Source organism: Microplitis mediator, chromosome 11, assembly GCF_029852145.1.
Source record: "Microplitis mediator isolate UGA2020A chromosome 11, iyMicMedi2.1, whole genome shotgun sequence".
Taxonomy (NCBI): Eukaryota; Metazoa; Arthropoda; class Insecta; order Hymenoptera; family Braconidae; genus Microplitis; species Microplitis mediator.
This window is the reverse complement of record NC_079979.1, coordinates 11,702,140-11,725,872: the sequence shown is the minus strand read 5'-3', so window position 1 is coordinate 11,725,872 and position 23,733 is coordinate 11,702,140. Positions and strand designations below refer to the sequence as shown.

The window sequence follows — 23,733 nt, the reverse complement described above, 5'->3', positions numbered from 1 at the left end:
GAATTCGATATTTATCAAAAAAAAATTTTTACCTTCATTTGTAAATCATCAAGTTTTCTTAATTTAAGAATATTTTATTTTAAATTATGATAAATAATAAATATTTACTATTGAAATATTAATCTAAATGATATTCTCTTTATTTTTTGCAGTAGTTTAAATTCAATTTATACAGTTTTAAAAAAAAAGTTATTCAATTTTTTTATTTATTTATTTTTTTTCATAATTCTGAAGAATTTTACCGTCTTAAGCTTTTATAAAATTAACTAAATTAGACAATTACAGATAAAGTTTCGCTCGGAAATTCCTAAAATAGCTAAATTTATAATAAATAAAATACATTTGTGCCCAAGTATTTGCTAAACTTACAAATAATTATAGGAGCATTTATGAAATAATTGATATTATTTTTTTTTTAATTCCATTTCTATCGATTAATGACATTAAAAATTCAAATTTTTGATTTTGAAATTGGATTAATGATAGATGTACCGTATCAGATCACTATCAAAGTAGAGTGAAATCATGGAGAAAACGCTAATAATTTGCTGTGAAAATATCATAGAGTCACAGTGCTAATACTACTAGGTTGTCATGGGATCACGGTAAATTCATGGTTAAACCACTATGAACTGACTGTGAAACTATTGTAAAGTCACAGAGTTAACACTATCAGATTACTATGGAATCACAGTGAATTCGTAGTGAAATCACGATAAACTGACTGTGAACCCATGATAAAGCCTCAGTGTTACCATTGTTGGGTTACCATAAATCGATAGCTGATCGACAGTAAAATTATCATGAAAGTATGGTAATTTTATTCTAAACCTACAAAAGAATCACAAGTGAAATCACTATGGAACTACCATAAAATTACTGTAAAATTACTATATAACCAGAGTGACGAAATGGCACAAAACGACTGTGAATTCACTATGAAATTACCATCAATACACAGTAAACTTACGGTAAAATTGATTTCACTGTGATTTCACTGTGATTTCACAGTAACCCCGAATCCGCGAGGGTTAACCTAAACCCGAGAAAAAATGGATTAGATCTACGTAGATCTAAATAGATATAATTAAATTGATGTAGATTTGAGAATATTCAATGACAAATAATAAAATTAAAACATTTTTGAAATCAAATATGAAAGTAGAAACACTTTTAATAGTTTTTTAGATCTATTTTTTGAAAGATACTTTATAAAAGCTAAAAAAATCGCATTTAGGTTATTTTTTGAGTAGTTCTAGGCAGGAATTAAAAAAAAGCCCTCTCTAGGACGGCTTGTCGGATAATTTGAAATCCTTTTAATAGGTACTAAATAGTATATTACACACTTAGGGAAGTAAAGTAAGAAATGTAGCAAACATGTGATCTAAGGCTTTCTTATTTACTGCCCAAGGTGTCATACTATTTTTCTCCTCGACGGAGGCGGAAACTTCGTTTCGCACAGCGGGAGAAAAGTTGACGCTTTTCGCCCGGAGAGGCGAAAAAAATATTAGGTTAATACAACAAAAATTTTCCAAATTATCCGATTTGACGTGTAATGACTTATATAGTTTATACTCCCTACAAATAAAGTATTTCTTTGATACCTCAAAATTGCGAGAGCCGAATTGCCTTAATAATAATTCTTATCAATTTTAGATATGATTATCATTATCATTAATTTATTGTTAATTTCATTTTATTATTAAAAATACATTCTGAATTTTTGTTATATAATTAAATTATTTTCTTTATTGTTATTAACAAATTTTGGTTAAATTTATTTTCTCTGTGATATTTTTTTAATCAACTTTTCTTAAGCCTCTTGATTTCCACGCCAATAATAATTTTGATGAGAAGTACAATGAGAAGGCGTGTACTTGACAAGCAGCTAAAATGAATGCATACCACAATAAACCATAAGGTAGATCCTGAAATCAAGTAAAAAATTTTAATTTAAGAGGGAATGTGATTTCGCGGAAAATAAATTTCTTTCGGAATTATTTGTAAAAATAATATTATTATTTATTTTCTGTACTCCAATAATGAATTTTAAGTGGGGAAAGTAATAAGATTATGCAAGTTTATTAGATAGCCGACTATTAATATTGAAACAAATTAAACAATTTCTTTTTTCTTGATTTAATAGCGACGCAAGTTGTAATTTTTTTTTCACTTATGAGAAAGCAAATGAAAAAAATAACTAAATCGCCATCCTTTCTGAAAACAGAGTTGAGAATTTAAACGTTAAGATTTAAATCTGGCAAAAAATAATACACACATAAGGGAAGAAGGTAGGACGTCCCAATCTGCGTGTTTGCCATGGGTGGATGATTACGCACACGGAGAAAAATGTCAAATAAATACCCTGTTTAAAAATATTGATTGAAAATAATTAAAAGTGATGAAATTCGAATTCTTTTCAATAATTTCAATTGATTTCAATTTTTTTGTTTGTATATATAGATATACAGTTTGCATGGAGCGATCGCTTCTCAATTGTTTTCAATCAATATTTTTAATCAGGGTATGCCGATGCAGCATAGTAATAATTACATTACTCTATAGTTTGTATCACGCCGCTCTTATATGACTGCGTATACAAACTATAGAGTAATGTAATTATCACTATGCTGCATAGGCATATTTACTTGACATTTCTCTCCATGCACAAGGGTTAGAATATCCTACTTTCCTTCCTTGGCGTGTAAGACACTATTGTTCTACAACTTAGTGATTGTGGTATTAAAATCAAAGTATCAACTACCACGCTGAAACAAATTACTAAAGCTTTTATTATTAGGGTTTATTTGATTTTTCCAATATTGCTGACATCAAGAGCATATTATTAATAATCTACTTTCAAATAAACTTGCATATTAATTCACATAATGGAAAATCACTGTCTTTGAATTCAATATAATTTTTTGAAAGCTTTACCTGCCACAATTGTATATCTTCTGTTTTTCCAGCAGTTAAATAAATCCATACATCAGAAATATAATAAACAATAGCATAAATTAATGGTACAAATCCTAAAATAACTATTCCATACATAAAACGTGTCATTGATTTTATTTGATTTTTTTTTAAAGCTGATAGACCAATAAATGGCACTAAAATACTTGATAACCAAATATACTCCCACCATAGAGGCTATAAAAAGTCAATTCGATTAAAAAATTACAAAAAAAAAATGCTTATTATATTATGCTTACGTCTAAAAAAATATATTTTTGATTTGTTCTTTTCCCACTAAAAATTATCAGATTGTTTAGAAACAATCCAGGCTACTAAAGAGATGAATTATAAATTGGAAGACGCAAGTTAACATTACATTGTCAAGTGATCGATGACGATACGATGGAAATGGATCCAACGTTATTTAAAGTGATTTCTGCATATGGGCATTCCACGCCAAATCGGACGGTTTCAAAAATTGATTTTTCCGATTTCCTTAATTTTTTTGTATTTTTTAGTACCCCTCAAAAGAGACTTCCTGGTAAATTTTGAGATTTTGTTGATCAATGGTTCAAAAAATATTAAATTTTCAAAAAAACCGCTCTTTTTATGGTTTTTTGATCATAACTTTCGTAATAATGGTAGAAATTCAATGGTTTTTTTTTTCAAAATTTTCGTTTTTAGATGGCCTTTATAGAAAAAAATACAAAACAAATATACGAAATGTTTTTAATCGAGATATTTGAATTTTAAGTTTTCAACCGTGTTTTTAAAAAAAGATGTATCCTTCGATTTTCTTGAAAATTTTCTATCTTAAACTTCTATCCATTTTGCAACTTTTAAGCCCGGTCCGGTAGTGGGCCTTCCATAATTATTATCTTATTTAGATTTTTGAAAATTGAAGAAATTTTTTTTTCGCTATAAAGTATTATCAATGCCGATTTTTGACATTGTACACTTGTTTTTCTTGCATATTATAAATTGATTTCGATATTTTTTTGTTCTGAGTAGGGATTTAAAAGCAGTAAGTAAAAGTTAATGCTATTTATAAGCAGTTATAATAAATGTTTTTATTTATTAAGAAGCAACTATTTCGAAGCAAAACAAACATTAGATTTGCTATACAATAAAGCTAAGACCATTACAGGAGCTCACAAATTCCATATAATTATTCGAAAAAGCTACGAAACTGTATTACAAACGTTTTTAATTATTTTCGTGTTCTTACGAAAATTTTACATTACCGATTGTTTTATAAACTAGAGTATTCATTAGCAAATATAGCTCCGTCGCTTTTTCGAATAATTATATGGAATTTTTGAGCTCCTGTAATGGTCTTAGCTTTATTGTATAGCAAATCTAATGTTTGTTTTGCTTCGAAATAGTTGCTTCTTAATAAATAAAAACATTTATTATAACTGCTTATAAATAGCATTAACTTTTACTTACTGCTTTTAAATCCCTACTCAGAACAAAAAAATATCGAAATCAATTTATAATATGCAAGAAAAACAAGTGTACAATGTCAAAAATCGGCATTGATAATACTTTATAGCGAAAAAAAAATTTCTTCAATTTTCAAAAATCTAAATAAGATAATAATTATGGAAGGCCCACTACCGGACCGGGCTTAAAAGTTGCAAAATGGATAGAAGTTTAAGATAGAAAATTTTCAAGAAAATCGAAGGATACATCTTTTTTTAAAAACACGGTTGAAAACTTAAAATTCAAATATCTCGATTAAAAACATTTCGTATATTTGTTTTGTATTTTTTTCTATAAAGGCCATCTAAAAACGAAAATTTTGAAAAAAAAAACCATTGAATTTCTACCATTATTACGAAAGTTATGATCAAAAAACCATAAAAAGAGCGGTTTTTTTGAAAATTTAATATTTTTTGAACCATTGATCAACAAAATCTCAAAATTTACCAGGAAGTCTCTTTTGAGGGGTACTAAAAAATACAAAAAAATTAAAGAAATCGGAAAAATCAATTTTTGAAACCGTCCGATTTGGCGTGGAATGCCTCATAGATACCCTCAGAGCAAATTATAAATTCAGAGAATAGGAATTTTTATGATAAGCAAAATCAATACACGGTGAAATTATTCATTTCAATGCTATGGTGTCATAGTAATGCTGGACTGTATTGACCATTTAATGCAAATTGAAATAAACACGTATTAATGTACATTTAAAAATAACTCCAAATACATAAAGAAACTTTCTACAAAGTCGGAGCTCTTGATTTCAATTTTAACATTTCCCGATCTGATGAAAGTTCTGAATGAAAAAATGCATCTATTTTTCGCAATCAAACTTTGAAGTTTTGTAATTTACCATAACTCGTAAACATACAGAAGTGACCCAGATATAGTTTTATAGGAAGTTCAGTTGTTGAAAAATAAGATCTTTAGTGCCATGTTCATAAAATCAATGAGAAAAAAGTTATGGAGCATCAATTTTTGAAAAAAAGTAGATTTAATAAAAAAATTCTAATTTTATTTTCATTATTTTCAAAAAAAAAAAATTTTATTTGAAATTAGAGAAAAGAGATTTTGTAGGAAAATAAATTTTGTCAAAAAAAAAAAAAATCCTGCGCGATATATCAGTAAAATAGACGGGAAACAAATGATAGAACTTGAATGTTGAAGTAATATTCAAGTTGATAAAGTGAACTATTTTATTAAAGTTTCCAATTTGTGTCTATCTCTGAAAGCTCTGTAACTTTTGTCTGTTGATTTAATTTACATTATGCACAGAACTTTTTTTTTTTTTTTATAAAAAATGTAATTTCTTATAGAAAAATCTCTTTCAGATTTCAAATAAGAGTTTTCTCCATCTAAATAATAAGAATAAAGGAAAACCCGAATTTCTCATGAATCATAGCTTTTTTCCAAATCTTGTTACTATTTTTTCTTATCGATTTTAAGAATACAACAATGAAGACTTTTTTTTTTTTTTAAAGAATCTGATTTCCAGAAAAAATATATCTGGTTAATTTTTGTATGTTTATAAATCATGGAAAGTTACAACACTTCAAATTTTGATCGCGAAAAATAGATATACTTTTTTATTTAAAACTCATCATTTCGGAGTCCGTGTTAATATTGAACTTAATAGCTCTGACTTAAGAGAAATTTTCTTCTGAGTATTTACAGACGTTTAGAGGAAACGCGTTTATCAATATTTAAAAATACCCATTATAAGGGCCACTTTAATACATATTACCTACACACACCCCCTCCCCGATAACACTTACACGTACATATGTATAAATTTATACCTATATATAATACCTTTGGCATTTGTAATTCTTCAACCTCTAATATAAATATATCTAGACGGTCTAATATATCCGGAAGTAATTTTGTAAGCATAACAAAAAATAATATACAATGAAACAATATACATTTTTTCAGTCTTGATTTATTCATGGCGCTGTAAAAGAAAAAAAGAATGATTATTGAATAGTATGAAATTATAGATTAATGATAATAGTTTATCGGTTGATTATTTGTTAAATTTAAATGGAATCAATTATTTGACATCCAAAATCTAAGAGAAAATATTTTTTTACTCGGCTGTTTGAAAACGCGGGAACGAACATCTTAAGTTATATCGATTTATGCAATAATCCCTAGTGATGACAATATATATTAGACGGATTAAAAAAAATCAACTATTTTTTCTTTTAAGTACACACTCAAAAGTTTCAGTAGGATAAAAGAAGACGCCTATTGGAATTTGAGTCCTTAATATTAATATTAAGTACTCCCTAATTGCAGTTTTCTATTTCTCATTTAAATAACACAAGGAAATTTTTTTTTTAATTTAAAATTTTATAACTTATTAGCTAACTATTGTACCGAGTAAGTTAATACATATTCTTGTTGGAAATTAAAAGCTCTACAAAAAAGGTCTCTTATAATTTTTCGATAAATTTACTCTTTCAAAAGTTATTTTACGTCAAATTTAAATTCATGGTGAAGTTCAGTATTATTTTACGTTCCTGACGAAAATATCAATTTTATCACAAATTGTAAGACTTTTTTCGTAGACCATTTTATTTCCAATAAATTATCTATTATGAAATTTTCGAAATTCAGCAACGCTCTTTAGTTATTTGCATTTAAATTTCAATTTCTTCAAGAAAATCATATTCTGACCAAGTTTGACCAATTTTAAAACCGAAAGTGATAGATTTCCAGATAAAAAGTCATTTATATATGATTTTCGAAGCACACAAGAAAGAATCATATGCTTCTTTACGTTGTCACCTTTTATTAGTATTTATTCTTGTTCAGAAAATTTTATTCAAAATTATGTACAATTTTTCTGAGAAAAACTAAAAGTCTTAATCTGCGATTTTCGTTCAAAGCGATTTCATAATAGATAATTTATTGGAAATAAACTGGTCTAGAAAAAAAGTCTTATAATTTGTGATAAAACTGATATTTTCGTCAGAAACGTGAAATAATATTGAATTTGACCATGAATTTAAATTTGACGTAAAATAACTTTTGAAAGAGTAAATTTATCGGAAAATTATAAGAGACCTTTTTTGTAGAGCTTTTAATTTCCAACAAGAATATGTATTAACTTACTCGGTACAATAGTTAGCTAATAAGTTATAAAATTTTAAATTAAAAAAAAAATTTCCTTGTGTTATTTAAATGAGAAATAGAAAACTGCAATCAGGGAGTACTTAATAGTAATATTAAGAACTCAAATTCCAACAGGCATCTTCTTTTATCCTACTGAAACTTTTGAGTGTGTTCTTGAAAAAAAAAAATAGTTGATTTTTATGAATCAGTCTAGTTTATATATCTACATATAGAGAGGGAGAGAGAGAGAGATGGCTGTAATATAAATAGCTAACTAAATAATCACAAAGTAATGAGTTTTTGTCTGGTTAACAAAACACGCTTGATCGTTAATCAATTTTAGCATGAAATGATTTCTTACTCAAACAATAGACAAATTTCATTTGTTTAAATGACGTTGACTGTTTAAGTTAAGAAAACATCTTATTTAAATGATTGATATTTTTTATTTGTATAACAAACTTAAAATTATCAATTGTTTTAAAGACTCCACGATATTAGGTTCTTTAATTTAAATAATTTCATTCAAGAAAGTATATCATGGTGTATAGAATATACCGATCGGTCATGATAAACAAATCCTAACATGTATACCTGAGCCTCGCAAAATATTACTTAATAAAATGGGTACTAACGCGTCTATCCTATTGTCGATAAATTCATAAAAAAATTTATAATTCAACTAATTAACTAAAACTTAATTTAAAAAATTGTCCTTACTCACCTCGTTTGATATTGGCTTGCAACTTTTTGTCTATGCGTGAAATCACTTCCATCTGTTCCCAATGCTTGTGCTATTGTTATTCTTGAAGCCATTTTATTTAATAATTTATTAGAAAAATAAATTTTTACAAAATTAACTAATTTATCATATAATTTAAATGTTTAAAATTAACTCAATACAATACAATTATATTCAGGGATGGTAAAAACCTATTTTTATACACGAGGTCTTATTGTCAATCGTCAAATCTCTTTCGTTCATTGGAAAAAATTTTTTTTTTATTTATTTAACTTTTTTTTTTTTTAAATATGTAAGCTTTTACTGTATTTTAAAGAGTAAGTAATGAAATGTTTTAAGTTTTTAAAAATCATTTAATTTTTTTTTTAACGATTTGAATTTATTCATATTGGTAACACGACAGAAACTCTATTGATAAATAAAATGGTTACTTTTTATTTTTACTGACGAACTTATGATATATATATATATATATATATATATATATATATATATATATATATATATATATATATATATATATATATATATATATATATATATATATAATTTTTTTTCTTCTTGTTCCTTATTGGCTGCTATTAATCATCAAATTTTAACCAATCACAATTCAAAATTACGCGACACGTTGAGTTTTAAATTGCCACGCGGCCCTAAAAAAAATGTTTTATTTGACATCGATACATAATTTTAACAAAATTGATTTATAAAATTTTTTCAATTCAATTAAATTTAATTCTTTCGGACAGTTTATTTCAATGGGAGAAAATATAAATATTGGAAACTTTTTCTTTATCGCAATTTTTCTTCTTCAATTAATTTTTTTTATATCAATTTAATACGACAATTCATTTTTACAAGTTTAAAAAAAATTTATATTAACTCATAACTTGAAGAACGATCTCTTGTAGTATTCTAATTCAACAATACTTTCTTTTATATCATCTAACCCACGATGATTGTATCTTTTACTTGGTCCTTCTTCAAATACTTGTGAGTTCCAACGTCTAAAAAATTATTTGAAATAAATTATTATATCTTTTTTCTATATTAATATATCCCTAATAAATAATTAAATATAATGTTTATTAATAGATTCCTGTGAAAATATTTTAGAGTTATGTTTCAAGACGGGAAATTAGACTTTGAGAATTTAAGAGCGGTGTGGTCTATTCCGTCTATTCGTATAAACTATAAAGTCCTTTCAGCGAGTGAGTCGCCTTCGGCAATAGTCGATAATTTTCGGCTTGTTATGTTAATAAGTTGTAACAGCGAGTGGTTAGACTAGTTTTCGAAGAATTAAAGAATTAAATATGGAGTAACGTCTGGCTACAGTTATGGGTTTTTGATAAGAAAAATAAGAATTAGAATCAGATATCTGGAAATTTACTATGGGATATGGTTTGAGATTGAAGTTTAAAATATGATAAAGTTGTAGGTGTTTAAAGTTTTTCAAATTAAAAGAAAAAAAAATCATTTTTTGTCAATTTCTCTTCAAATAACTTTTGAGTGGACACCAATAACTTATTTTTGTTAAATTTATCTGAAAGATCACGAAATTAGCTTTAATTTTTGTTATTTAACTAACCATTTCGACAATTGTTTCATATAGATCAAGGACAGAAAATTAAAAAAAAAAATTTTTTTAATTTTTTTACGGATTCAATTCTCAATACCTTTTGAATGATGCGTTGCAGGTTAATTTCGTTGAATGCATCTTGTAGCTAATAAAAAAAGCTTCGAATCACGCTACTATGAATTCATCTAAATGAAACTTGCTACACATGTTGTTCATGTTAATACTTAAATTTCAACAACTCATTAAAACTATTATGATTCAAACGTTATATCACGAATTATTAATGGTGCTTACTATTATTAAAATTTCTCGCGTTTCAATAATAAATATACTACGGGAAATATATACTTCGATTTCGGCTGTTGGATGTTTTTTTTTTTTTTTTTTTTTTTTTTTTTTTTTTTTTATAATTAATTTATAAAAGACAAAAATCAGAAAATTTTTAATTGTATGTCAACTTCAGGATCATTTTTAGGTATTGCACGATAATACATCCAACTTTGATTATGTGATAAAATTCTAACAGACGTTTATATTTTTTCTCGTTCGAAGTATATGAAGCTCCAAGAGTACTCTATAGTCAATCAATGAAAACCTCGCTTAAAAAACGATATTTTTTCATAGCTGTTTGTATAAACGGCTTATACTTGTTTACTGCATTTTTTCATAGAACTTATTTATTTTCATACACAGAAAAAAAAATTCTTGACATTATAAATTGAAAACAAAAATTTTGAGAGAAAAAATTTTCTTCGAGCAAGAAAAAAATTCTCGCGCCTAGAAATTTTTTCCAGTCCTAAAAAAATTTTTGTCTTTAATTCATAGCACAAAATACTTCTTGTGCCAAAAAGTCCTGTTTTTCTGTGTAAATTATCATAGAAATTTTATAAGAACCTAATGGATTTTTTGAGGTGTTCTAAGCAGGGAATACTGTATTACATTTGATCTGTTGTACCTTATCATCTAAAAAAAAATGATTTGATAATAAATTTTCAGCTTATCATATTTTTTTTTTAACGTAATGAATTGACATTAAAATTCTAACGTTTATACCTTTATAGTTCTTCAAAAAAGGTTAATTTTTTAAATTACGACAATTTTTTCTCACCATTCAATGTTTTTTTTGTAAAAAACCCAAAATATTACAGTATTCGATCGATAAAACGAAGTAATTGGATACTGGAAGAGATTATATTAAAACATGATTTTTTTAATTAAGGTCTAGAAATGGGATTTTTCTTATTTTTGTGTATAAGATTACTATTTTTAGTTTTTTTTTTTAACCTTATTTTTCAATTACTATATTGATTCAGTGGATCAAATGATCGAAAAAAAAAAAAATGTAAAATCTTAATTTTTGAGTGGTTTACAAAAATGAAAAAACTAGACAAGTTAAAAAAGTCGCTTTCAAATCACAGCAGTCTATTGGTGTGCATCCTTTGTCAGCCTTCAAGCTCATATAACTATGTTAAATATTAAGATTTTGTAATATCCTATTTTTACTAATTAATTCGTTTAACCACCAAAGAGATTGAAAAAAAAAAAAAAATTAAAATTCGAATTTACAATTGATACATACCAATCTTTATAAATAACAATTATAATAAGAAATATAATTATAAAAATCATTTTTCAACTCAGTACTATCTAAATTGGCATAAATAACTTGCTCAGTAGCAGGGTAAGAGATTATTGATAATCGTTGAGTTCAATTTATAAACTTCTTTTTTTTTTTTTTTTTTTTTTTCATTTCTAAAATATAAACTTTTTTTAGGAGATGAGTTAACAACAACTGTTTTAACAGATTTTAAAACATTTTTCTAGATAAATTTAAAATGAGAATGTGTAAATGGGTACTCGGTTACTAATATAGATATTTATTAGATTGATTGAAATTTTAAGAGTGGTCCACAGGGCAAACCGACGTCCAGATTGTTTTTACAGAAATTACTCAGTACTATCCCAGAGAGTTGCCACTACTATATTGTTTTTTCCGTTTATGTATCAATACTAAATCATTGGAAATATTAATTTAATTTATAATAAAATGGTATAAGACAGTTCAATAAATAATCAATCATTGTCATTAAATGAAACTCTATTTCATTATTTGTCAATGTTCATTGTTTTTTATTTTTTTTTTATTTATTAAATAAATCATTTTTTTATTTTCGTTTTAAAGCCATGTTTTATGTAACTTCCTCTGTAATAATATATCAATAAATTTTTCATTTTCACTAGAATAAGTTTCATAAATAAGAACGTTTTATAGAATATTTATAGAAAATTTATTAGTTCAGAACTTATATATACATTGTATACATACTTATGTATACGTTTAATGTTTTTGGTTTTTTAACTTGTCAATACGCATGTTTATCGCTTGGAGATCCTGACAATTGGTTTCTACTAAGACTATTATTTTTCTAACAGCTTTTTTAATTCTAACTGCTTCGTTTTTTCGTTATTGGAATCAATTTCTACTAATTTTTTTTCAAGATGGTATTACAATCTCATTCGAACCGCGCCACTTTTTAAACAGTTTTGACAGAAAAAAAAATTTATCGGAATTTTTCAGTCAAAAAATAGAAAGTGAAAATTTTTCCAGTTTTGTGACGAAATTCCCTGACATTTCCAGTATTTTTAGAATTCCCTGATATTTCCAGGTTTTCCAGAAATGTGGCTACCATGATAATTTATACAAATATAAAATGTAATAACAACTATAATCATTCCAAGAATCGTTAAACATGTTATAAATTGAATTTTGACTATTTATCATTTTTTTTTTCAATTTTTTCATTTTCAATCATAAACATTCTTATTTATTTTCAAATTTACTCACCTTGCTAATTCTTTGATAGTTGATACATCGATAATTCGATAATTTAAATATTCATCGACGATTGGTAGATATTTACGTAAAAAAATTCGGTCCATCCAAATAGTGTTACCTGCCAACGGAGTGATTTTTTCGGTGGCATAAGTTCGCAAAAACTCCATTAATTTACTTTCGGCATCTTGCACTGTGTTTTTACTACTCTTTACTACATCAAGTAATCCTGACTATTGATAGATAAAATTTTTTCAATTAAAAATGAATAGGATAAATTGACAAAATTATATATTTTGTCACAAAAAATCTGAAAAACTTTCCGCTGTTTTCGAGGTCAGAGATTTTTTTTCTCGGACCAAAATATATATATCCAATACACGCAGAGAATTTTACGGTATTTTTTGCATCAAAAATTTATAGAAAATTTACTATAGTCATAGTAACATGAGAACAGTATAGAATTATTGTACAAATTAGCGATACTTACAAGGTGCACTGTAATTTTGACAAAGCAACAGATAAAATTTACACCAACTGCATACTAAATATTCTGATTTAATCTAATAAATTTTACTATGCAGTTGGTATAAATTTTATCTGTTGCTTTGTCAAAATTACAGTGCACCTTGTAAATTCTGTTCGATCTATTTTTAAAATTTCTACAGTATCGGTAATTTGTACAATAATTCCATACTGTCCTCATGTTACTATGACTATACACAAAAAAAATAGTTAACTTGGTTCAAGAAAAATATTGTCTTCCGAATTTTCTTTCTTGATTCAATAAAAATGAAACACTTGATTCAAAAATTTTTTTTTTATTCAAGACAGTAAATTCTCTTGCTCCAAAAAAATTTATTTTTGAAGCGAAATTGAAAATTTCTTGGTTTAAGAGAAGAAATTCTTGGCTAAAGGAAATAAGTCATCTCACTCCAAAAAATCAAAGTTTTGAAGGAAAAAAGGTTTAGTTGCCCCAAGATACTTTTTCTTGCCCCAGGGGAAAAATTTTCTTGGTCCAAAAAATAAACGTCTTGATTGAAAAAAAGAAAAAACCCTTGGGCCAAGAGTAAATCTCTTGGTCCAAGAAAAAAATTCTCTTGCTCCGAAAAATAAATTGCTTAAGTGAAAATAAAAGTTGCTTGGGCCAAGAAAAAAAATTTCTTGCTCCAAAAGTTTGCTTCTTTAATAAAGACTTAAATTTTTCTCAGTCAAAAATGTATTCTCTCTCCGAAAGGTCGACGTGTTGGTTCTTTTTTTTTTTTTTTATCTGAAACGTAATGTTTTGTTTTTTTATTTCGATAAAAATTACTCAACTTAACATTAATATTAAGTATTAAAGTCATGATGTATTATAGGATATACTATAGTACAATCAAAAAAGGTACTTGTCGCTTTGTCAAATGACAGAGGATCACTCGAACAAAATCGTACTGAAATTTGGAATATAACTATTCTAGAATATCTTTTTTACCAGGGACACTACAAGTTGTAGGCGCGATCTCGTGGTGAGCACCGAACTAATCCCGCTGCTGCTGCCTAGCACCGATGACTTTCCCCTTCTCCATATCGATCTTTTCTCCCAAGAAATTTTTTCTCTTGGCTTAAGGCTAGGCCGCACCTAACGAAATCTCGAATTTAAGAATTCTAATTATTTATTAAATAATTATCATAACAGCAATTTTCTTAGTTTCCGACTAAAGGCAGAAGACGAACTTTCTCGGAAGATTTTCATCATCCGAGTCCCATAAATATTCAAAAAGTAATTTGAATTCTGAAATTCGAGATTTCGTTAGGTACGACCGAGCTTTAAGCAACTTTTGTTATCTTGATCGGAGAATACAAAAATACTTGCGTGAAAAGAATAGTACTTGTTCCGAGAAATTTTATTTTCTTTAACCGAAAAAATGCAATATTGCTACAAAAAAATAATGTTTTCTCCTCGACGGGCGGAAAGCGTCAACTTTCGTCCCGCTGTGCAAAACGAAGTTGCCGCTTTCCGCCTCCGTCGAGGAGAAAAATAGCATACACTCCTCGGGAAGTAAATAAGAAAGCCTCAGATCACATGTTTGTTGACCTCGGCTTCGCCTCGGCCAACAATTACATGTGATCTGAGACATTTCTTACTTTACTTCCCTCGATGTGTAATATACTATTCTTGCTCCAGAAAAAATATCTCTTACTTTAAGAAATATAAACTCTTGAAACAAGTGAAAATTTTTTGATTTAAGCGTAAAAATATGTTGACGTGAGAAAAAAATTTTGATTCAAGATAAAAATTTGAAGATAATTTTTTACTTGGTGCAAGTAAATTTTTATTTTCCGAATCGATCAAAAAAAATTTCTTAAATCAAGAATATTTTCCTTGATTCAAGTTAACTGTTTTTTCTGTGTAGTAATTTTTCTATAAATTTTTGATGCAAAAAAGACCGTAAAATCTCTGCGTGTACAAGTAATTTTTGTAATACGATATTTTAGAAAGTAATCGATCGATTAGTTGTGATTTGCTTGTGCTTTGCAGCGATCAAAAAGATTGATTGAGACTGAAATCTGGTTGAATTTAAAGAGAAATTGGTTCACCAGTTTATGACTTAAAAGAAAAAATTTTAAAGAAAACATTTTCTAACTTCTGTTTTTCAAATAACTTGAAAACTATTCGGTTAATTAACTCTAAAATCTTAGTAGGTCCAAGTTCTGATGATACTTTTCAGAATATATTGGTTTGTTCTAAAGATATCGTACGACAAGAATTAGTTTACACACCCACGTACGAACGGACGTCCACTTAAAAATGCTCAGCAATGATTCCTTGGCCACGGAAACAACATTTGTTGAAAACTCGAGTTCCGAAAATAAGACCGAAACCAATAACTTTCCTTTTGCTTTGTAATTTTAATTTTTTATAGCGGCAAGTTAAAAATATTATTAATAATGATTTAAAGATTTTTCACTCACCGCAGAATGAGTTCTAATACACCAACTATTCATATTATTCAATACATCATCAGGTTGGTGTATTACAATTTGAAAATCAGTGCTTATTATTTTTAAATCTTCATTTGTTACTAAACAAGCAATTTCTAATATTTTATCATTTTCAATATCTAATCCTGTCATCTGTAATCAATTCGTGAATATCTATCAGTTTACGTCAACAAGTAGTCATGTTTTTAAACTTTTTACATTATTTTCAATAATCGATGAAGTTTATTAATTTACTATATTGAGCGATTAACTAAATCAAAGACTACATACCTCCATATCCATCCACACAATATTATTTTTCATCTTTAAAGTTACTTTTGGGATATGCAGTTTCCTGTCTAGAACAAATGAGTTATAATTGTTATTCAAACTTTTCATATTATTAATTAGCTTTTGATAAACGGGAATATTTTTTCAAAAATTTATATAATAAATTGAAAACTCATAAATTTTATTCAAATTTTTATTACAGGGTCACTCTTGTGATTATTCAGTGAAATCAGTATTGTTTTTTTTTCTCACAACTTAAATAAACAAATCGAAGAATCTTTGTTGCATTTATATGACAAATATAATTTGAACACCATTTTTTTTTCAAAAACTAACTAAAAATTTTCAAAAGAATACAAGAATAAAAGCAATCCAATATAAATGATAATAATAAAAAAAATTACTCCGTATTTACGAGACAGATTTTTTTTTCCTTTCAATGTGAAAAACGTAATTTTTGCAAGTTCAATACTCAATAATATTTTTTAATAAACTGATTGAATTTTTAAACAGAATGAGTATTTATGAAATTAACTATGTTGTTGGCAAGGGGAATAATGCAATTTTGATTTCTAAAAATAACAATTCAAAAACTTCTAAGCAAATCCACGTGATTTACCATTATTATATAGGTTGTGTTTGATAAACTTTAGGTTTCTGTTAACTATATGTAAACCCTTCTTCACAAACATGATCAACGGTTATTTAAAATTAGTAGATAATAATAATAATATCATTTTCAGATTATTTTTTGTCAGGAGTATATATACATTTTTAAAAAATTAATAGAATTGAAATTTAAAAAACACTATTACTTTTGATTTTTTGTTTTCTCCTCGTGTTTTGATCGTGCAACGTGCATTACCTTGATTGTTATGACCTCAGTGGCCTCAGGTGCCTCCACCTGTTAATTAATTAGTGAACTTGAGATCCATAAATAGGCGCGCATTTAAATTTCATTTGAAATTATATATTAATATCTTACAACACTTTTTGCGTCTTATCAATATTTAGTCAATAATTTAAATAATAAATCGTCGTGGCACATACTTATTAAATTATATATTTTTATTATAAGAAACTTTAAATAAATAGATAAATAAATCTTTATTTTGTATTCAGAGAAATATAAATACGGTTTGAGTGGTTTTGGAACGTTTCCTGTCACCCGATACTTAAAACCTAAACAAAACACACGCATAAAAATCATGAATAGGCCCTTGTTCTATAGTTAACAGTAAATATGGTTATAAACAAATGCATACTCTATAAACAAATAAGAAAAAGATATATTTAATAAATAAATGTTACTTATAAATGAAAACCATATCACAAGAACTCAACTATTATTGTTAATATATATACATATTAAATAAAGAGTGACTCGTATAATAAATAAATTAATAGAAATATAGCATTAGAATAATTATAATGGTGTTTCATGATAAATAATAATGTCAATCGTATTAAATAATTAAATATAGAATAGTTAACTAAAAGATTGTATTTAAGTACAGGAAAATGGAATATAAATAATATAAGTAATAAGTAAAATCATAGAACGGATAAATAAAGAACGTAGATGTGTAAACTCTCACATCTCGTACGTGTATTAGTAGGAAGTATAAATGTATAAGTATATAATTAGAAAGAACGTTGATATGTATAAGTACATATATTGCATAAGTACGTGTATGAGTATGAGAATGGTGGGAGAAGAAGAGTGGAGAGTCAGAGATCTTTCTGCCGTCTGATGTAACTTCACTTCTCTCCGAGAACTATTGACGAGCACAACTGTTATTACTGACCAAATCTTATCTACACTTTATAATAAAACTCAGTCTTCAATTAAAAGTTATTTTATCAATTACATCTATCCTTACCCATAATTTCATTATTTCATTAAATAATAATCATAATCATCATCATCATAGTCAACAATAAATTTATCACTGTTTTCAAATTCAAATTGGTCCCGCGTGACAACGAACTGCCCACTGTCCAGGAGGTGGCGTCAGCTCCGATCCTAGTAACCTCCCAGGCCATAACATGATATAGGCACTAGGGATAGCCACTAGGAAGAACTTGCCGTCAATTTGAAGTGAAACTTTCAATCAACTTAACTTGTGGTTAAGGGTGGGCAGTACTAACCGAATTTTCGAATTTTACTTTTCTATTGACGTTGTGAATAATTACGTCACTCGAATAATGAAAACCTTCCGAAAAAGTTTGTGTTTCACATTTTTTCGGAAGCTATGAAAATTTCTCTAATAACAATTGATTAATAAATTGAAAGAAAAGTAAAATTCAAAAATTCGTTTAGTACGGCACAGTCTTAAGGTGGCTATCAGGGTGAATGCAATTTGACTACAAGTGTTATTGTCAGACAATGACGTTAAGTTGATTGAAAGTTTCACTTCAAATTTTCGGAAAGTTTTTCTGTCAAATTACATTCAGATGACAGCAGTTGATTTACATCAACTTGCACGCAAGTATTATCCAGCCGAGGCCTGCCAGAAACTTGTCGTTAAGTTAGCCGAAAATGTTTCACTGCAGAACTTGCTGAGCAATTATATTTAAAGTGTGGTTATCAGGGTAAGGTATTAAGCTGGTAAGGTATTAAGCTGGATTATTTCATGCTGATATTTCACGCTCGTTTTCAGCTTTGAATTATCTGCTTGAGGTTTGGAACTGGCGCAAATTAGCGGTTGATTTGAAAGTGGAGATGTATTGTAAATATATACACCCTAATAGCACAGTTTACTTTAGCAAAAGTTTCCTTCTTGAATTTTCCGTCAAATTTCCGTCAACTTCGGACTTGTCCGTTTTTAACGACAATTTATATACAACTTGCTATACAATCCCTAGCGAATTCGGTTACACCGGAAAAATATCTAAAACATACCTGGTATTTGAGTACCATTTTGGTATGTTTTCAGTAGAATTCTAAAAGTATACTCAAATTATACTCATCCACAATAATAATAATTTAGGTATGTTTTTGAACAATTTATACCGAAGTTATACTGAGATAAAAAAATAATTTCTTAGATATCGATATATTTAATGTATTTAAGTATATTAGTTGAATAATTTATTTCTATGTTTTTTTAATAAATAATTAAAAAAAAAAAAAAATCGATAATTGACTCAGGTTTCGAACTTGTGACTTCTCATTTGAGTGTCTCGTGAAGTTCTCATAGCGCTGTCACAGGTCTGAATAAAATAAACAATTTTATTTTGATTTATGGTTTGATTTTTTTATGTATTATATTTGTATTAACTATCTATACTATTATTGCAATAGAATCAAATAAATAATAAATTAATGATTATTGTATTTCTATCAAACACAAACAGAAACATTTCCTATAACAGTGAAATTTTTTTTTATTTTGGTAAAAAAAAAAAAAAATTTGGAAAATCCAAAAGTGCACGACTCGTAATGCTCATATATTATGTAATAATAAATAACAATAAAAAAAATGGCGGGAAGTGCGAATAAATTTAAAATATATACAATTCTCTTTCATTAAAACTTGTCTTGTTTTTTATTATGTTATTATTTTTTTATAATTATAAAAGAACTTATTCAAAATATCTCGATTAATAACAAAAAAAAAATAAACGTAAATAAAAACAAAAATAAAAAAAAATTGAATTGAAAAAAAATTCAGGCCTACCAATTAGCAAAAAAAACAGCTGTTCTAGGACGGTAATGCACAAGCGCCCCTAGCGGAATAAATGTCCGTATAATGTATAGATATATCACCATCCATGTTAGTTTTACACAGATATATAGATATATAGTTATACAGCCTTTTTTATTCTTTTATTAATTGTAATTAAACGACACTGAGTTACCTAGCCATTTGCAATAGGAGACCTACAATTATTTCAAAGAATTTTTTAAAAAAAAATTTGATTCAATTACTGCATTTTTTCGCAAGTTATCGTGTATACGGGTTTCATACTTAACGGACAGGAAATTTTTTAAAACTATTTTTGATGTTTTTTCCGTTTTTATTCAACTAAATAAATTTTTGAAAAGTATGGAATTGATCTCCATTAAATTTTCTTCAAAATAGTATGCAAACCATCTTAATTCCGTAAACTAACAAGGGTATAATAATTGATTAGTTACCGAAGTGAGGCGAAAAAAAATTTTTCGATCGTAAAGCACGAACGAGTCGTGCAAAAAGTAAAAAAGTATTTACTACTAAAAATCATTATAATACTAAGCACTCAATTGAAGTAGTATTTTTATAATTTTCTATGTATTCAATAAATTTATTTACTTCAAACTTCAAAGAAACATATTTACTTTTTACCAGGTAAAGACTTATATAGAAAGATATTGTCCTCAACCTCTCTGATTTTGGTATAATTTGAGTATAAATTGTGCTTGAAATAGATTTTCTCAGTATCATTTAAGTATGAAAAATTCAAAACCATACCCAAAACATGAGACGATTTGAGTATAATCTGGGTATGAATTGGGTATAATCCGGAGACACGGTAGTGTCTCGCGCCAAGTACGCGTTCCAAACATGTACAACATGTGTGTCGCGTCGGTGTGAGACGACCGTGTCTCTATTCTCGAACCATATGTCACTTTAACCTCACTCATATTTTAAATCCAAATTAATAAATTATTGGGCTTTGTCAGCCTATAATATTAGTTCATTTATTCATAATTATTATATTCCTATTTAATTTTCATAAATTTAAACTGTTTTTGTTAATTTAATAAAAAATTAAAAATTACAAAATTTTGATGCCCCCGTTTTTCGGATCTAACGAAGAAATTACTACGATAAGACGAATTTTCGGCTATTGGCTACCTTCATGTTACACTTGATGATATGAAGTTAGCTTATGCTTACTTTCCAGCTTTAAATTCTTCTCCTTCGATTTTATTGGCTACTTTCATGTTACACTTGACGATATGAAGTTAGCTTATGCTTACTTTCCAGATAAATTCTTCTCCTTCGATTTAATAGCAATTACACGTCAAGTTCTGTTTTTTATTTTTCTGAATACTAGTTGAGTGCAATATACAGTGCAAGTTGACAAAAAATCTCACTGCAAATCTTTTGCTGTTTTACGTCAGATGTACATTTTGAGCAAGTTGACGTCAACTTGCAGACCGAGTCGCTTTGGGGAAAGTGAGGACATCATCAAGTTGAAAACTTAGCTTGCCCGAAATTAATACCCCACATTTGACGGCAAAATGACGGTAAAAAAGGTAAAGAGCAAGATTTGTGGTAAACTCTCTGTCATTTGCACTGTATTTCACACTAATGATGTAGTTAAAATACTAAACAACAGAAGTTGACGTATATTAACTGTTATATTGAAGAAAAATTTGTTCACCCGGGAAAAAATGTTTTTATAAAATTTTATACAATTTTGTAAAATTTTGTAAGATTTTATAAGATTTCACAGCAAAATTTTATAAAATTTTACCAGGCCATTTTCTGTATAATAAAATTTTAAAAAAACATTTTTTTCCGGGCAGAAATTTTAAAATTCACCCCTGATAGCCACTTTATCCACAAATTAACTTCAAGCTACTGCTGTATTCTAAAGCCAACTTTAAGGAAAGTGTTGGAGAGCAACCAGTTACCTTTAAGTTGACAGTAAATTGTCTGTACCTTGAATTCAATTTGATTACAAGTATTACTGCCAGTCAATGACGTTAAGTTGATTGAGTTTCACTTCAAATTAACGGCAAGTTTTTCTATCAAATTACATTCAGATGACGGTGTTAAATTCGCATCAACTTGCACGTAAGTATTCTCCAGCCAAGGCTTGCCAGAAATTTGTCGTTAAGTTAGCCGTAAATGTTTCACTGCAGAACTTGCTAAACAATTATCTTTAAAGTGTGGCTATCAGGGATTCCGCAGCAGTCTAGGATACCACAGTATCAGCTCCGAAATTGAAATGATACTTTTGACATCTCGATGACTACAGTATATATAAAAAATATCAGTCAAACTTTTAGCTCTCATATCATACACGTAAAATAACGTGTACAATTGACGTAAAATTATAGCTGTTTTATACCGAGTTTATATGTGATTTTATGTGTGGGAGAGAGCAATGAATTGAAATGACACTTTTTGCGTACTAGACCTCATCGAGATGTCAAATGTTTCACATCAAGTTTTGAGTTAGAATGTTGATCATCTAGAAAGCTAGAGATCTAGAGAAATCATTCTCGCCACCGGATTGGTCTAGTTAGATTTCCAAGTGTACGACAATTTTTTGCTAAAGTCGTTATCAGGATATATCCTCATTCCGTTGCAATGAGCCTAAAGCCACTCTAGGTAGAAATTGACAGTAATTTGACGTTGAAATTACCTGAAATTTGCTGCCCGAGTTCAACTCGCCCGCAGGGTCAACCGATAGACCGATTTTTTTTTAGTCAATATTGGGAAACTTAGAATTCTGATACGCCAACTGGTGGCTAAAGCTATAACTACTCGAAGTAGGCTAAATTATGAATGTTTACGTGTGTCTATACGTCTAGCAGCTAATATGAGTAATAAATACTTGATTGTCTCTATAATTATTGTGTACCTATGAATTAAAAAATTGTTTTCGTTCAATTAAAAAAAAATTTCGAATTTATAAACATGGAATTTCCATCAAAAACAAGTATATGTAACATATATTGTTTGTATACATCTTTGTTAATTTTGAATATTTATCTGATAATATGTTTAAGATGAATAAAAAAAAATATGTATGTATAATAATTATTATTGTACCTACAATTCATAATAAATATATGTCTTTTTCATAAAAAATTACTTATTTAAAATGTTTATTTAATCCTGTTGACAGCAAATAATTAACAAGATACATATAAAAGTATCGACACCAAAATATAATTTTTATTAAGTAGAAATTTTCATGACCTAAATTTATATTAGATTTTTTATTTATTCTTTTAATTTAATAATTATATTTTTCATAAAAATGTTTAAACATCTGAACTAATTAATTAATAATCTCGTTATACACCCGATTAACTTCTTTATGTAATTGGACTTAATCTATAACGTAATTAATTTCAAGTATAGAATTGATGTATTAAAGGTATGACAATAATGTAGGATTATTTCCTTTATTTATAAATATATTTAGGATGTATTGAAATTCAACCCAATAATGAACTATTGAACTAAAGAAAAAAAGTGCATATTTGAATGAATTTATGAATTTAAATTGAGTTATTATTTGATTAGTGTATGAATTGATTTTTATCATGTGCTAGTACATTAATAATTAAGAAAATAATCCATCTTATGGATTCAATTTTTCGATTTACTTAATCAAATCATTTATTTTGTCATTATATAAGCCTAAATAATTTATAACTTTTCCTCATTTTTCAATAATTAGTACTGTTTCATACAAGTTTATACTGTAATCATTATTATCCACTCAAACTTATACATTAGTATGTTCTTTATTTTTTTTAATTCCTGCCGCGCTAGAGTTCAAACCAAAAACAATCAAAATCTACATTAACTTTATGGCAATTTCTGGATCCTTAGGCAGGACACAGCTTAAGATCACTTCACTTATGTCATTTAGGGCCAGTTTTTCAAACCGAGTTTATTTTTATCCGGGTTTTAATTATCATTGCTGGTATATCTATATATTATTAATATATAGATATACTAGCAATATTAATTAAAACCCGGATAAAAATAAACTCGGTTTGAAAAACTGGCCCTTAGTTGA

The 23,733-nt window shown here is 27.4% G+C and overlaps 2 protein-coding genes across 7 annotated transcripts; both read right to left on the bottom strand.

The window, feature by feature from the left end:
• Window positions 1-1,688: 1,688 nt before the first annotated feature.
• Window positions 1,689-8,713, bottom strand: LOC130677309 (protein jagunal). The gene is made up of 4 exons (XM_057484018.1): window positions 8,291-8,713; window positions 6,259-6,400; window positions 2,938-3,153; window positions 1,689-1,928 (listed from the first exon to the last, which is right to left on the bottom strand). Exons 1-4 carry the CDS (start codon window positions 8,380-8,382, stop codon window positions 1,800-1,802), a joined length of 579 nt encoding a protein of 192 aa, XP_057340001.1. The 5' UTR covers window positions 8,383-8,713; the 3' UTR covers window positions 1,689-1,799.
• Window positions 8,714-8,847: 134 nt separating this feature from the next.
• Window positions 8,848-17,885, bottom strand: LOC130677308 (probable oligoribonuclease). Of its 6 annotated transcripts, XM_057484012.1 has the most exons (7): window positions 17,859-17,885; window positions 16,791-16,879; window positions 15,976-16,039; window positions 15,676-15,837; window positions 12,733-12,953; window positions 9,192-9,315; window positions 8,854-8,961 (listed from the first exon to the last, which is right to left on the bottom strand). In XM_057484012.1, the coding sequence occupies exons 1-6, from the start codon at window positions 17,868-17,870 to the stop codon at window positions 9,192-9,194; spliced, it is 672 nt and encodes a 223-aa protein (XP_057339995.1). In that variant the 5' UTR covers window positions 17,871-17,885; the 3' UTR covers window positions 8,854-8,961. The 6 variants fall into 6 exon arrangements, with proteins under 6 accessions (XP_057339994.1, XP_057339997.1, XP_057339998.1 ...); XM_057484011.1 differs by having other exon boundaries at window positions 8,848-9,315; XM_057484014.1 differs by lacking the exon at window positions 17,859-17,885 and having other exon boundaries at window positions 8,849-9,315; window positions 15,976-16,043; window positions 16,595-16,842.
• Between the last annotated feature and the right edge of the window lie 5,848 nt (window positions 17,886-23,733).

Excerpts from the sequence above, each read along its gene's own strand:
- LOC130677309 (XM_057484018.1), bottom strand. The coding sequence starts at position 8,382 with ATGGCTTCAAGAATAACAATAGCACAAGCATTGGGAACAGATGGAAGT. Across the intron at positions 6,401-8,290 it reads GCAAGCCAATATCAAACGAG|CGCCATGAATAAATCAAGAC; the intron begins GTGAGTAAGGAC and ends TTTCTTTTACAG. Across the intron at positions 1,929-2,937 it reads AAGATATACAATTGTGGCAG|GATCTACCTTATGGTTTATT; the intron begins GTAAAGCTTTCA and ends ACTTGATTTCAG.
- LOC130677308 (XM_057484011.1), bottom strand. Across the intron at positions 16,040-16,790 it reads GAGAAAACAAAAAATCAAAA|GAAACTGCATATCCCAAAAG; the intron begins GTAATAGTGTTT and ends TGTTCTAGACAG. Across the intron at positions 12,954-15,675 it reads GTATTAGAACTCATTCTGCG|TCAGGATTACTTGATGTAGT; the intron begins GTGAGTGAAAAA and ends ATCTATCAATAG.